At 54.1% G+C, this 12381-nt stretch overlaps 1 protein-coding gene across 2 annotated transcripts in view; it reads right to left on the bottom strand.

Moving 5' to 3' along the window:
* The window catches only part of XPO7 (exportin 7), a 47140-nt gene extending 34787 nt beyond the window's left edge, over positions 1-12353 (bottom strand). For both annotated transcript variants that reach the window (XM_083811583.1, XM_083811584.1), the window contains exon 1: positions 12197-12353. In XM_083811583.1, coding sequence (XP_083667709.1) covers positions 12197-12214 — 18 coding nt within the window. In that variant the 5' untranslated portion in view covers positions 12215-12353. The remainder of the gene's footprint in view (positions 1-12196) is intronic.
* Positions 12354-12381: the final 28 nt, after the last annotated feature.

Genomic DNA, 12381 nt, shown 5'->3' with positions numbered 1-12381 from the left:
TGCCACGGACGGTCGGGGCAGCAAGGAGGTGGGGATTATTTCACTACAGAGACCGGGCTATGCCTACTCCTCCAGCCAAGATAAAAAAAAAAGAAAAAAAAGGCATTTAGTGTAACGACTGTGCAGGGCAAGAGCCCTGCGCGTTGCAGATAAGCACCAGAGCATGAGACAGCAGAGCACCGGGCACGCGGAAACGCCCCGGCACCCCGCTGGCGCTGCACGCCAAGGGTCCGAAAGGCGAGGCAAAAAGAAGCAAAAGCACCAAAAGCAATCACAACTAACCCAAATTTGAGTTTTTTTTTTTTTTTTTTTTTTTACTGTTTTCAGGACAAACAGCTCGGAAAGGGCTCTATAAAGCAAACTTCAGGAGCCGGCTGAGAAGCCGGGTGCTTGCACCTAGAGCCATCGGGGCTGGGACGGCGCTTGGCCACCAGCAGTGCTGAGTCTTGGGGGCAGCCCCGACCCCAAAACCCCCCCCTCGTCGCTGCCTCCCAGCCTCCCCGACTGCTCCGATCTGCTCCTCTGGTGGCGGCACCGAAACCCGAGGATTTTCGGTCGTGTTAACACACATTGGTGCACCCAAAGTACTTCTGCGGTAACGAAAACCCTCCTGGTCCCATTTCTCTCAGACTTCGCACCGTACCCAGGCTGAACAACAAGCAGCCAGCTCCCAGACAGGAGCATTTATCTTAAACGCACGCTTAAAAGCCCCAAGCTGCCACTGTACTCCTCACGGCAGCACTCACATCAGCTTCCTCGGCTCGGAGCTCAGCACGGGCTGCCACCATCTGCCCGCCCCTCCTGTGCGCACACACTTTTTCCCCTTCTGAAGTCAAGACCCAAACACTCCCGACACTTTTTCCTGACGTCCCCGGGGAAGATTTTATCCCAGCGTGACGTTTGGATGTGTTCAGTTACGTTTTGCTGGCCCGCAGAGCTTTAAATAAGCAGGTTCAGGGACGGAAAGCAGGGTGGGAAAGCAAACAGAGGTCATCAACACCCCCGATACAAGCGCTGACCGACAGTGCGGCGTTTGGGCTCAAATCATCCTCGGACGACTGCTGGACACGGGGGCCAGGCAAACAAGCTGTCAGCAAATGCTTTTCCCATACAGCCTTTACAGTTTCCGTTACAGAGATCGGTTATTTTTTAATTTAACGTTAAATATTTTAAAAATTTAAACGTCGTTTTGGATTATTTTATAATCCGTTTCTCCAGCCAACCTGTGCCGAAAAAACAACTGACTCAGGGTGCCAAAAATAAAGGAGAGAGAATCTTCTCTTGTAGGTCAATTTACTGCGGCTATTTATAATTAAATATTTGTGCCGCTGCAAACGGAAGTCAAATAAGTTTGCGTCCCTACAAGAAAACAAAGCCACACGACAGAAACCCCACCAGCTTTTGCTCCATCCCCCCAGGTTGCAGCACAGCCCTACCAGGGCAGGATCCACAGGAGGATCCCAGCCAGCACAACACGGAACGCACGACATTTTACCCAGACGTGATTGTTTTGTACGCAGAAGCAGCGTTTTTCACCAAGGGAACGTTTATCAGAGCCCACCCAACTCGACAAACGATTAGCACAGCTTCCACTCCCTTTCCTCCTGGCAGCAGGAGCTCGGAGGAAGTTTTGCTGCAGACCAGCGTCCTCCAGAGCCTCCGGTTGTCTTCTCCGCTGGGCTCAGCACGACGTGTTCTCCTCCACGGGCGAGCGGGAACACCTATGAACCCTGCAACATGTTGCTGCTTATTTCTTTAATGTCAAACGCCGGGGAGAATTGAGTCTTCCTCTGTATATGGCATCCCCTTTGTAAGATCTCGGCCTCAGATGCTTGCCCACCAAAAGTAGCTGTGAAGCTCAGAACATGGAAGAAAAGCAACCCATCAATCTTATTTATGCTACAAGCTGCAAATAAAACTCATCACTGCTCGGTGTTTTCCCCATGGTGAAGATAAACAACGTGTGATCATCTTTAAAATGATAAATACTACAAGGAAAACAACAGCTACCTGAAAGGAGTCCCCGGGGGATGGCTGTGGAATTGATCTTATATTACACGGTTGCTTAAGCAACGCTCTTTACATCCAAGGGCTGCAATAAGCTCTAGGCAGGTTTAGTTCAATAGAGTTTGACTTCGCCACGCTGACAGTTCCCATTTCAGAAAACTGAGGAACCGCACGCTGCGTTCGGCACGCTCAAGATGGCAGAGCCAGAAAGGAGGCAGGAGCGCGGAGCGAGCCCTGACGGCTCAGGGGGAGGAGGCGAGCAAGAGGCTCACAGATGCAGACGTCTAAAATGGAGCATTTGGCTTAACGAGATCAAGCCAAACTTCGCTGCTGCCTGGTGGTTCTTCTCCTGAAGGATGCGCGCTGCTGTGATTCCTCCAGACGCACATTGTTTCCAAGCCATTCCTTCTTCCTGCCTTCTGGTTACTGACTCCCTGAGCCAGGGATCCTGCGACATGTTTCATACGGTTATTTTCATCCCAAGCACACTCAGCCGTTCTCGTATCCCCCGACCGATTCCCCCATATGTTATAATCGCAGTCAGCCCCTGCGAGCGCCGGGAAACCAGAGGGCATGCAACGAGATCTGTGTGTCCTTCATCACTGGGAGCACACAACAGGCACCAGAAGCAGAGTCGCCACGTTCCCACCTCCAGCCTTGGCACCTCCGGGGGTGGGAAGGGGGCCACCATCCATTCCTGCTTTCCTTTGCAGGTTTTACAGCCAAGAAATGTGGATTTCTGTACTTGCCATATGCGTACGTACTTCTGAACGCTCATGTGGTGTTAAACGGAGCCGCACAAGAGGCAGGGGCTGCGCACGCCGCTCCAAGGCGGCACCTGAAGCCTGGGGTCCGATCCTGCGCCGGGTTTCGGAGCTGCAGACAGGAGCTGGCTCCCCCCCAGTCCCTCGCTGACTTCTCGGCGAGACCAGGAGGAGGGAGATGCGGCGAGCAGTCAGGGCTCGGAAGCGCTGGGATTTAACAAATGCAGCCGTGCAATGAAGATCCATCGCAGCAGTCAACGGGCCCCGGTGATTGAAGCGACTGAGGCTCAGAGAACGCCTCAGGTCACTCGATGAATGTCAGGTATTTCAACCAAAAATAAAAAAGCTTTTAAGCTGAGCGATGCAACCGTTAACTGCCAAGGACCAGTACGATGCACTCGGTAAGTACTCGTCACTGTAAAATCGAGGTCTCATGGCTCATCACCCTCATTTGTTAAGAGAATCTGAGCAATAAATTGCCCGTTTCCATTTATCCTACTAATAACAGAGAAAGCAAACTTACTTATGCCCTTCCAGCACATCTCGCAAAGTTATTTATTGCAGCGGTACTTTCAGGCAGCTCCCCGCATCTCTCTGGGTATCAATAAAGCTCTCATTTCTTTCTCCAAGACAAATGGTCATCGAGCCGGGCTGGAAGGGGATTTCTGTCGGGATTCAGCCCTGCCATTTTACTCCATGATGCTGCAGAGCGACTAGAGAAACGCTTCGAATTAACACCAGCATCCCCCTAACTCCTGCCACCACGCAGCCTCACACGGAAACGAGGATGGCTTCCAGCCCAAGGAGCCTCAAGAACAGGAACGCGATCCCCTTAACGGCTGGGGAGACGCAGCTGAAACTCTTCAATATTCTAGTTGGGCGCAAAGAACGACTGCTGCATAATGTTAGAGGCTTAGCCACACAAGTGGCTGCGCTTAGGGAGCTATCTGGTAGGAAGCTAGGAGGAAAAAGAGCTAGTGCTCAGCTTTCACACACAGGGCATGTCCTAAGTGAGCTGTCCTGAAGCCGACCATACCTCTGAGGTACGACGGCTGCAGCCTCCAGAACAAACCTCTGTGCTTGGGCTCCATCGGGACGTCAGGTGCTGGCAGAATCCACGTGCGCACACACCTACAGCCATGAAATATTAACAGGAGGTTTGACAGCACATCAGAACTGGTTTTAAGGACAAAAGGCTGCGGTGGAAACGGGATGTGACCCCGCTTTTGGTGCCGACCAGCTGGCTGTGCTTATTTCACCGTGTCGGGGGGCTTGCACTTTTCACTTAATCCACCCCAAATAAGCTCACGAAGCTGGTGACCCCAGCTCCCAGCGCTGCTCCCCTGCGACGACACCTGGACCCGCTGCACGAGGTGCTGCGAACGCCGATAAAGCAAGGAGCCTTACGTCCTTCCTCTGCACCTCCTCGCTGGCACTATGTGCTGGAGCGAGCTCCGTGGCACCACCGCTGAGCTCGCCCAGGTACCAAGGGCGAAATCCGGTGTTTGTGCTGCCTGCAGGAGGATGAACTCAGCCCGCAGCCTGCCGAACACAGCTACGCCTTAAAAACGCCCAGGGGAACACAGAATCTCGAAACACGGGGTGAAGCTGGAGGTTTTCAGCCCCTCGTGCCACGCAGCCGCGGGGGTCTTTGCTCTGACCTCGGGAAACCCAAAGCAGATTTGGCATCTCCCAAGGCCACGGGCACAACACCGCTTTTAGCTGGGAGACAGAGGGGAAACCAGCCCGAAGGAATGGTTTCTTCTTCTCAGACAGGCGCAGTTTGAGCAGAAGTTCCCCGTGAAACAAGTCGTAACATTTATTTATTGCAACCGAGTAATATTTAATTTCAAAACTAAAAAAAAAAGGCAATAAAAACAATTACTAAACTCAAGTTGCTAAATTTCTCTGTCATAATGTTTGCCTGAGCGGTTTCATTACCTTTCCCCAAATGACAAACGTTCAGGCAGCATCTTGGCTTCCCCTCCACGTGCAGCACTGAGCCTGATACGATGCACACGTTTTTTTTTTAAGCTGCTAATTGGAAGGTCTGACTCCTATGGAAAAGTGGTCACATATCCATCATCTCCTCTGAAGATTACGTCTAATTGTGCAGTGTTATTCACCGGAATACGTAATTTAGGAGAGGAGGGAAGCACCTTGTCGTAGAACAAATGGGAAAATAAAACAAGAGCAGAGAGCTCTTGGGTGAAAATATAAGAATAAAAGAAGAGCAACGATCCCCACTGACGCTGGTGAAGCTGTAAGGAGAGCTCCCCGGTGCTGTAATCCAAGCCCACATCTAGGAGCGGATAAATTACCGAATTCTACCCCAAGAAAAGCCTTTCTCCCCGTGGGAGGACCCGGCAGGGCCCCAAGCGAGGGCCCTGCAGTGCCCCAGTAAGCGCAGCACGCAGGTGCTCCTGCGATTTCGGAACAAAACCGGGCGGCTGGAGCGGCACCAACACCTCTGCTCCAACAATGGGAGCGTGAGTCACGCCTGCTTCTCCTCACCTTTTTGTTTATACGCCACAGCCAACACGCTGCTGCAGAAATCACACGGTTTCGACCTCGCTTTGTGAGAGCCGCGCGTTCCTCGTGCGGCTGAGGGCTTTTCGTCTGGCAAAGGCCGGCCGTTTCCTAACGAGCAGCAGCCAGGAAATTAGGAAACAGCAAGCACAGCACGCACGTGGGGCAAACGGGGTGCTGAAGGCACCGAGAAGGGAGAGCTGCGACCGTCCGGAGGAGCCAAACCTGGCTAAGATCCCCTCTACCTGTTGCTAACGAGCAGAGAACACATTCCAACAAGAAAGCTGCTTCGGGGCTGCCCAAACGCACCGTCCAGCAGCAGCAAAAATGACTCGAGCGCTGCAAGTTGCCTCCGAGTCGCCGGCTAAGCTGCAGCTACGGACATTATCTGCGGCTAAAAGAGAAACAACCGAATTAGCACTTGCCAGTACAGCGTCCTTGGACTGTAACTCCTGCAATCACCGTGTTCACAAACACCGAGCTGGCGATACGAGGGCACCGCGGCTTCAAACGGGAATCCAAAACACTCGGATGACACAGAAATAACATCCTTGTCCGGGGGGTTTAGCAGAGCAATTGAATCAGAACATTGGGCTGAGGAATAAACCACGTAAAAAGGTGCACTGAGGAGCCACGCATGAAAGAAAACGCCACCGCGGGCCTGACATAGATCCTGCGCAGATCCGAAGTTGTGAGTCCACAGGGTACGTGGACGCAGAGCTCATTTTAGTGGCAACAGATAAAAAAGGATGGAAAGGATTTAGAGCTGATCCCGAAGTGGAGGTATTTAGCAGAAAAAGGGAGGCTTTTCCTTTCATAAAGTGGTCTTACAACGTAAGACACACGGGCTGTTGACAATCCGGTGACAAAATAAAGAGGCGAAGTGACACGTTTCTCTACCAACAAAAATCTTCCTGATGATCTTACCCAGTGGGCGACCGGATTTGTGGGGCTTTAGGTAGTCCGGAGCAAGAAACACCGTCCCAGCTGGGACAGGAGCCCCAACCCTTGGGGGCAGCAGCGGTCCTGAGACCTCGGAGGGACTCCTGAGACCACGAAGGTGCCTGGCTGAAGCCAAAACGTTTATCGCCCTCTCCCTCCCGATACGTTCTCGTGTCCCGAGGCGTGACAAAGCCCGACAGCAGTGGGCTACAGCCCCTTCTCCATTCCGAGCCATAACCAGAGCGGTTCCAGCCACAGCCGGGATGCCAGTGAGCAGCACGGAACCATCCACGGGATGCTTCGCCACCCTGCGTCTTTTACATCACTTTAATATCTCTAGAACAGATTGACTTGCCTGCCTGCCGCATCGGGAGAGAAACCTTCAAAACATCACCTTTTTGGGAAAAAAAATAATCCACCTTTTACAGAATTCAAGGTTTCCAGATGACAAGAAATCAAATTAAGCTGCTCTTCAAACTAGCAACGAGCTTACTTGACATTGGCGGGTAAGGACACAATTTGCCTATCCTATTCTTGCGAATATCTTGTTTTATTTTCTTGTTACTGTTAAGCATTCCTGTATAATTCATTATGTTAAAAGGAGAACTGTAAAAATTTATAAGTTAAAGTTCAGCTAGAAGTATTCCTGTATAATTTATGTTAAAAGGAGAACCGTAAAAATTTATAAATTGAAGTTCAGCTAGAAGTATACTTGTATAATTTATGTTAAAGGAGAACTGTAAACTTCACTTTAGAAAGTTCAGCTACAATTCTACATTTGCACTTGAAACTACCCACGTGTAGCAAGCAGAAAGAAGTGCAGTCACACTTTATAAGCTGTTTGAATGATCTCGGAGAAGGAAAAGGGCGAGAGCAGAGCATTAAGAGACAAATTGCACTTGCACCGCAGCGCCAACACAGCCCCAGCTCTGCCCCCAGCAGGGCACAGATCGGCACGCCGGACTCGCAGCGGGTGAGCCTCCAGCTCCCCCCACGAGCACCCGATGTAATGTTTAACCGGCACTGCTGCTGCTGCGGCTCCGTCTTGCACCCCGTGCCCACCCGTGGCACTCCAGTACCGCACGAGGTGCGGCTCCGGCCAGCTGCGAACGCCATGAGCACCAGGCAGGACGCAAACGTCGCCCCCCAGTACCCGAAGGCCAGGCTCACGAAGCGCGCCCCTCACCGAGACCTCTCGCCGCCCGATTTGCAGAGCAGGGCGTCAAGCAGCAGGGCGGGGAGCTGGCGTTTCACCCCGACCGCACGACGAGCTCCCCCGTGGCGAGCCGCCACCATCCGAGGGGCAGGAACCTCGAACAAAACCTCACGTTTTGTCCTTGTGAATAAAGGGAAAGACGTCAAGCTCCTGCCGAGGTGCTCTGGGTAGTTCAGCGACTGCCTGCCAGCAGTACCTTTTGTTATTTTGTTCGAATTAACACACCCTAAGCTTAACCACCAAGAACCCCACCACCGGCTGCACGCACCTTGCAGCTACGTTGCCCATCACAGCCGAACACACCAACAACTCGACAAGCGACAGATCCTTACGGTCTATTCCGCCTCTCAAGTTGTCAGAAGCGTTTACGTGCAGCTTCCCACCGCAGCCCTGAGCCCTGCGCTCACGGCACCGGGACAGGGAGATCTCCAGGGAAGCCAGGACATCCCCACCGCGCACCAAGCGCCCGAGCTGCGAGGAAGGCCGCAAGCAACACCTTATCGTTTAACGGCTTGTTTGTTCTGCGTGACCCCAAGGAAGTCAAGGCAGGACGCATCTCACGCCTGCGGCGCGATGCCGCGCTTGCTGGGCACATTTAGGATTTACACAGACCTGTTTGGCCCCCACATTTCCAGCTTACACCAACCAGAGCCGGTCACTCTTCCAAAAATCAGCCCCTTGCAGCTAAGTCGCACAGCCCTATCACCAGAAAAGCGTCACATGCTCCTAAATGTCTGCTTGAAACCACAGCTGAGAGAGAAGCAGGAAGACAAATTTACATTTTCACCAGCAATCTTAAGCAGTGAAAGTTCTTAAACTCCGCTTTAGCCCTTCAGGCTCCGAAGAACCACCTGCACTGCCCCCAGCCCCGGGCGACGAGGCATTATTAACAATAACAAAGTTCCTCAGCTACAGAGCAGCCAGCGTTCTCTTAAAATGATTAAAACGAACAAATCCCCCCTAATTGCATTAGCGCCGGCTATCAGAGGGAACACGGAACATCTTCTGGGTGGCTCGAGCAGGGAGAGGAGACGGGGCCGCTGCAGCCTGCCCTCAGGGCACGCGCCCGAGGAGCCCCGGCCATGCTACGAAGCCCGACAAAAAGCAGCAGCTCCCCGAATCCAACGAAGGCTCTCACAGATTTGCACCAGGCAGGGGTTTCACCCCGAGCCTGCCTCTCGGCGGGCTGCTAATGAGCGTGAAAAGCCACCGAGAAGGCAGCTCCCACGCGGGCTGCTTCAAAACGCCGGCGGCTGGAGGTGAGGGAGAGCGAGCGGAGCCTTACCTGCCGCCGAGGAGTCCTCCCAAAATCGCTCCAGCCAGCAGGCAACAAGAACTGCTGCTGGTGGAGCCCCCAAAGCTGAAAAGGGTTTGTGCTTTTCTATTCAAAGCTTGGCTGCCGAGACCAAGAGGGACTGAGCTTCTGCTACCGCAAGCCTCGACGTTCCAGCCGGAGTCCCACTCTGCGGCTCCAGCGCCGAGCATCCAAGCAGCAGCGTGGCTTAAAGAAGTGCATAGTTAAAAAAAAAAAAAAGAGCCTAATTTGCAAAAGAAATGCTGCCAGCTCTATTTTTAGTCCGAGCAGTGCCTTTACCCTCCCCAGGCCCGGAGCACTCCCTTGGGCTATTCTGAGATAAATACAAGTCCTCCGCGAGAGCTTGCAGCGCCTCCAATGACACACACGGAAGGTAAAACCTTGAACTAAAACAACTGAAAAAGTATTCTGAGCAATTTGCAGTTGGGCGGCAGGCTAAATCGTGACTCTTTTACCAAGCGAGGGCAAGGTTACAGAGATATCAAATGGGAAACACGCATCTCAGTCTCCAGGGTTTCCTCCGGAGCAAGCCGAATGTTATAGATTTCTAGAGCCAAATTAGATTTTGTGTTTGAGCCAACACAATGTCCTTTAGAACACAGAAACACAAGGAAAAAAAAGGCAGGTTCTATTAGGGATGGAGCGAAACATCCCGGGAAGCGGCCTCACAAAGTACCGGGAGCAGCAGGGCGTTTGCTGAGCCCTCCAGCACCGGTAGGAAAATCGAAAACCTCCCCAATCCTCACATCCACCCCCGTGCTCACACGTGGGGTGCCTGACTCGTGTACGGCACCAGAGGGCAAGGGTGAAAGCGACCCGGGAGCGCCTACCTGAGCACTTCTGGGGGCAAATTAAGGTTTTCCAAAGAGCTCCTTCTGCTACAGCTGGAAGGGAACTGGAAGGGAGCTCCTGATGGCAGCCTGCCCCAGCACAGCACCTGCACCCACCCAGAGCTGCTCCCGGCACAGAAGTTTCCCAGCTGGGAGCAGAGCGCCGTCAGCTTGGTTAAAGAAAAGGAAAGCTCGGTGAAAATCTCCGGGATTTGGAACACCCTGACCTGAGCCTAAAATCAGGTAAAGAAGGGAAAAAAAAAAAAGGTGTGATTTCCTTTAAGATACCAGATTTCTTACTTGTCTATTTGAGCACCCACCTCAGTACCTGTCCTTTTACATCTCACGGGCACCAAAATCCTTTCAGTTCAGCCTGGAGTCAGCTTACCAAGAGCAGGCAACACGCCACATGGCAGCGACGATGATTTTTAAGTGGCACAAAGCTACGTATTTTTAAAAAAATTCAAAACGAACGGAACATCCGACCCACAAAGCCACAGAACCGATCGCCACCCTACAACGAACACTCTCCCACAGGAATATTCACTCCCAGCAACCCATCCCGTTTTAGGGCAACAGCCTGGAAAACATCTAAGAGGAAAGAAAAGCAGAAGGAAGATGAAACGAATCGGTTTCCAAGGCAGAGGGGGAAAAGGGGAACAGGATTCATATTCGCCCGCGAAGCTAGTTCTCCTGCTGTCCTCAGTGCTTTCCTCTGCTTCTGCTGCGAACAAGTTTAGGCAACGCTTGCAAGCCCCGGATCCGACAGAAATATGCATTCAAAAAAAGGTCGCGTAAGTTCTTGGAGAAACGGACAAGCCGGCGTGCAGCAATTCACTTCAAGGCTGGAGGAGCTCTCAGCCACCCAAAATCGCCCGATTCTCGCGGCCCCTGCACCAGCACCACTTCGGTTCCAGACACCGAGCGGCCTCCCCTGGAAGAGGAGCTCACCGGGAAGGCATCGCGCGGTATCACCAGCGCCACGCGTGGGCCCTCTGACTTCGCATAATCTGCAGTTTTTAAAGACCTACGAGAACGCGATGTTCTCCCTGGGTACAGCCCTAAAAGTTCATCACCCTAGCGCTCCGTATTGCGAATGACTCCAGCGCAGATCCAGTCCCAAATATCGTTTTTGTGCCCCATCGGGTGCTGGCAAACAGCTACAACTCCAGACTTCACGCGCTACCCAACCAAAGCTCTCACAGAGCAGCAGCACGACTGTAGGAACCTTCTAAACTCTGTCGTATTTATCCGCAAGCCCCAGATCCTGTTAAAACAGGACCAAATCCCACAGCACGTGCCATAGAACCAGCCCTCGGTTATTCACACCGAGGGACAACATCTCCTGGTGATGCTGGATAACTCAACAACCGATCTGTTAAATGAATATTATGCCTGACGGCCTGCGCAACTTCGCTCAAATAACACCAAGACGACCAGAGTTTCACGTGAGGGAAAGACCTCTCCCCCAAAAAATTTAACCTATCGACAAAACCACCGCGTCCTCCTGCCACAAAGCGATCCAGAGCCAGTTCTGAAGCCAACCTAGCGCTCTCCTTGCTGCCGGGAGCTACATATGGGCTCTTCAGAGCTGCTGCTGGCTGCCTTTACCTGCGGCGGGGAGAAGAAAAAGAGGATAAAAAGCGCTCAGAGCACCCCCAGCCACGACGCCGAGCGATCCCTCCGCCTCCGCCCGTCCCGCACAGGCACCGTGCCAGGCTGCAGGTGCCTGACCCCTGCTTGCAAACAAGTTTTCCCTGGGAGCCAAACATCTCCCGAGCCCCCGTCGTTAAACTTTAACCCCCGGAGCCGTGACCCAGCGATGGCGGTGCCCAAACTTCCACTTTCTCACCCCAATATTCAACAAAGAGCCAGGCAGGGCTTCGGAGCGGCGAGGGCAGCTTTACCCAGGCCTGCAGCAGGGTTTTGAGGGCAGGGAGACGAATTTTGTTTTTTTTTTTTAGTGAAAGGAGAGCGGGTTTTTAAAGAGAAAGAGGGGAATTTGGAGGATTGGGGGGGAAATATGGGGGGTAACGCAGCGACCCCCTCCTCACCCTGGTGTCCAGCGCCCCCACACGGGGCTGAGCAGCGGGGAAGCAGCTCCTGAGGGGGTGCTGAGGGGATCCTGAGGGGGGTGCTGAGGGGGATGCTGAGGAGGTGCTGAGGGGGATCCTGAGGGGGGTGCTGAGGGGGATCCTGAGGGGGTGCTGAGGGGGATGCTGAGGAGGTGCTGAGGGGGATCCTGAGGGGGGTGCTGAGGGGGATCCTGAGGGGGTGCTGAGGGGATCTTGAGGGGGTGCTGAGGGGATCCTGACGGGATCCTGAGGGGGGTGTTGAGGGGATCCTGACAGGGGTGTTGAGGAGGTGCTGAGGAGATCCTGACGGGATCCTGAGGGTGTGCTGAGGGGATCCTGACGGGATCCTACCCCCCCCCCCTTAGGCCCCACCGCCCCGCCGCCCCTTCCCCGCCCCCCCCGGGCCCCCTTTCAACCCCGCGGCCGGCCGAGGCCTCGCCCCGGGAAGGCTCCGAGGCCCGGAGGAGAGGCCGGGCGGGCCGGGGCGGCCCCCCGGGGCCGGGCGGGCCCCCCCTCACCTGCACATGGTCCGCCATCTTGCGCCATTCATGCTCCGCTCCCCCCGCCTCCGCCGGGCCCCGCCGCGCGCCCGCCTCTCCCCCCCCCGCCCCTGCCCCTTCTTCCCCCAAGCGCCGCCGGAGCCGCTGCGCATGCGCGCCGCCCCGCCCCGCCGCCCCGCCGCGCCTGCGCGCGCCGCCCGGCC

Source organism: Anser anser (genome assembly GCF_964211835.1).
Source record: "Anser anser genome assembly, chromosome: 26".
In the NCBI taxonomy this organism is placed as follows: domain Eukaryota; kingdom Metazoa; phylum Chordata; class Aves; order Anseriformes; family Anatidae; genus Anser; species Anser anser.
The sequence above is the reverse complement of the archived record's forward strand: the minus strand, read 5'-3'. Positions and strand labels throughout refer to the sequence as shown.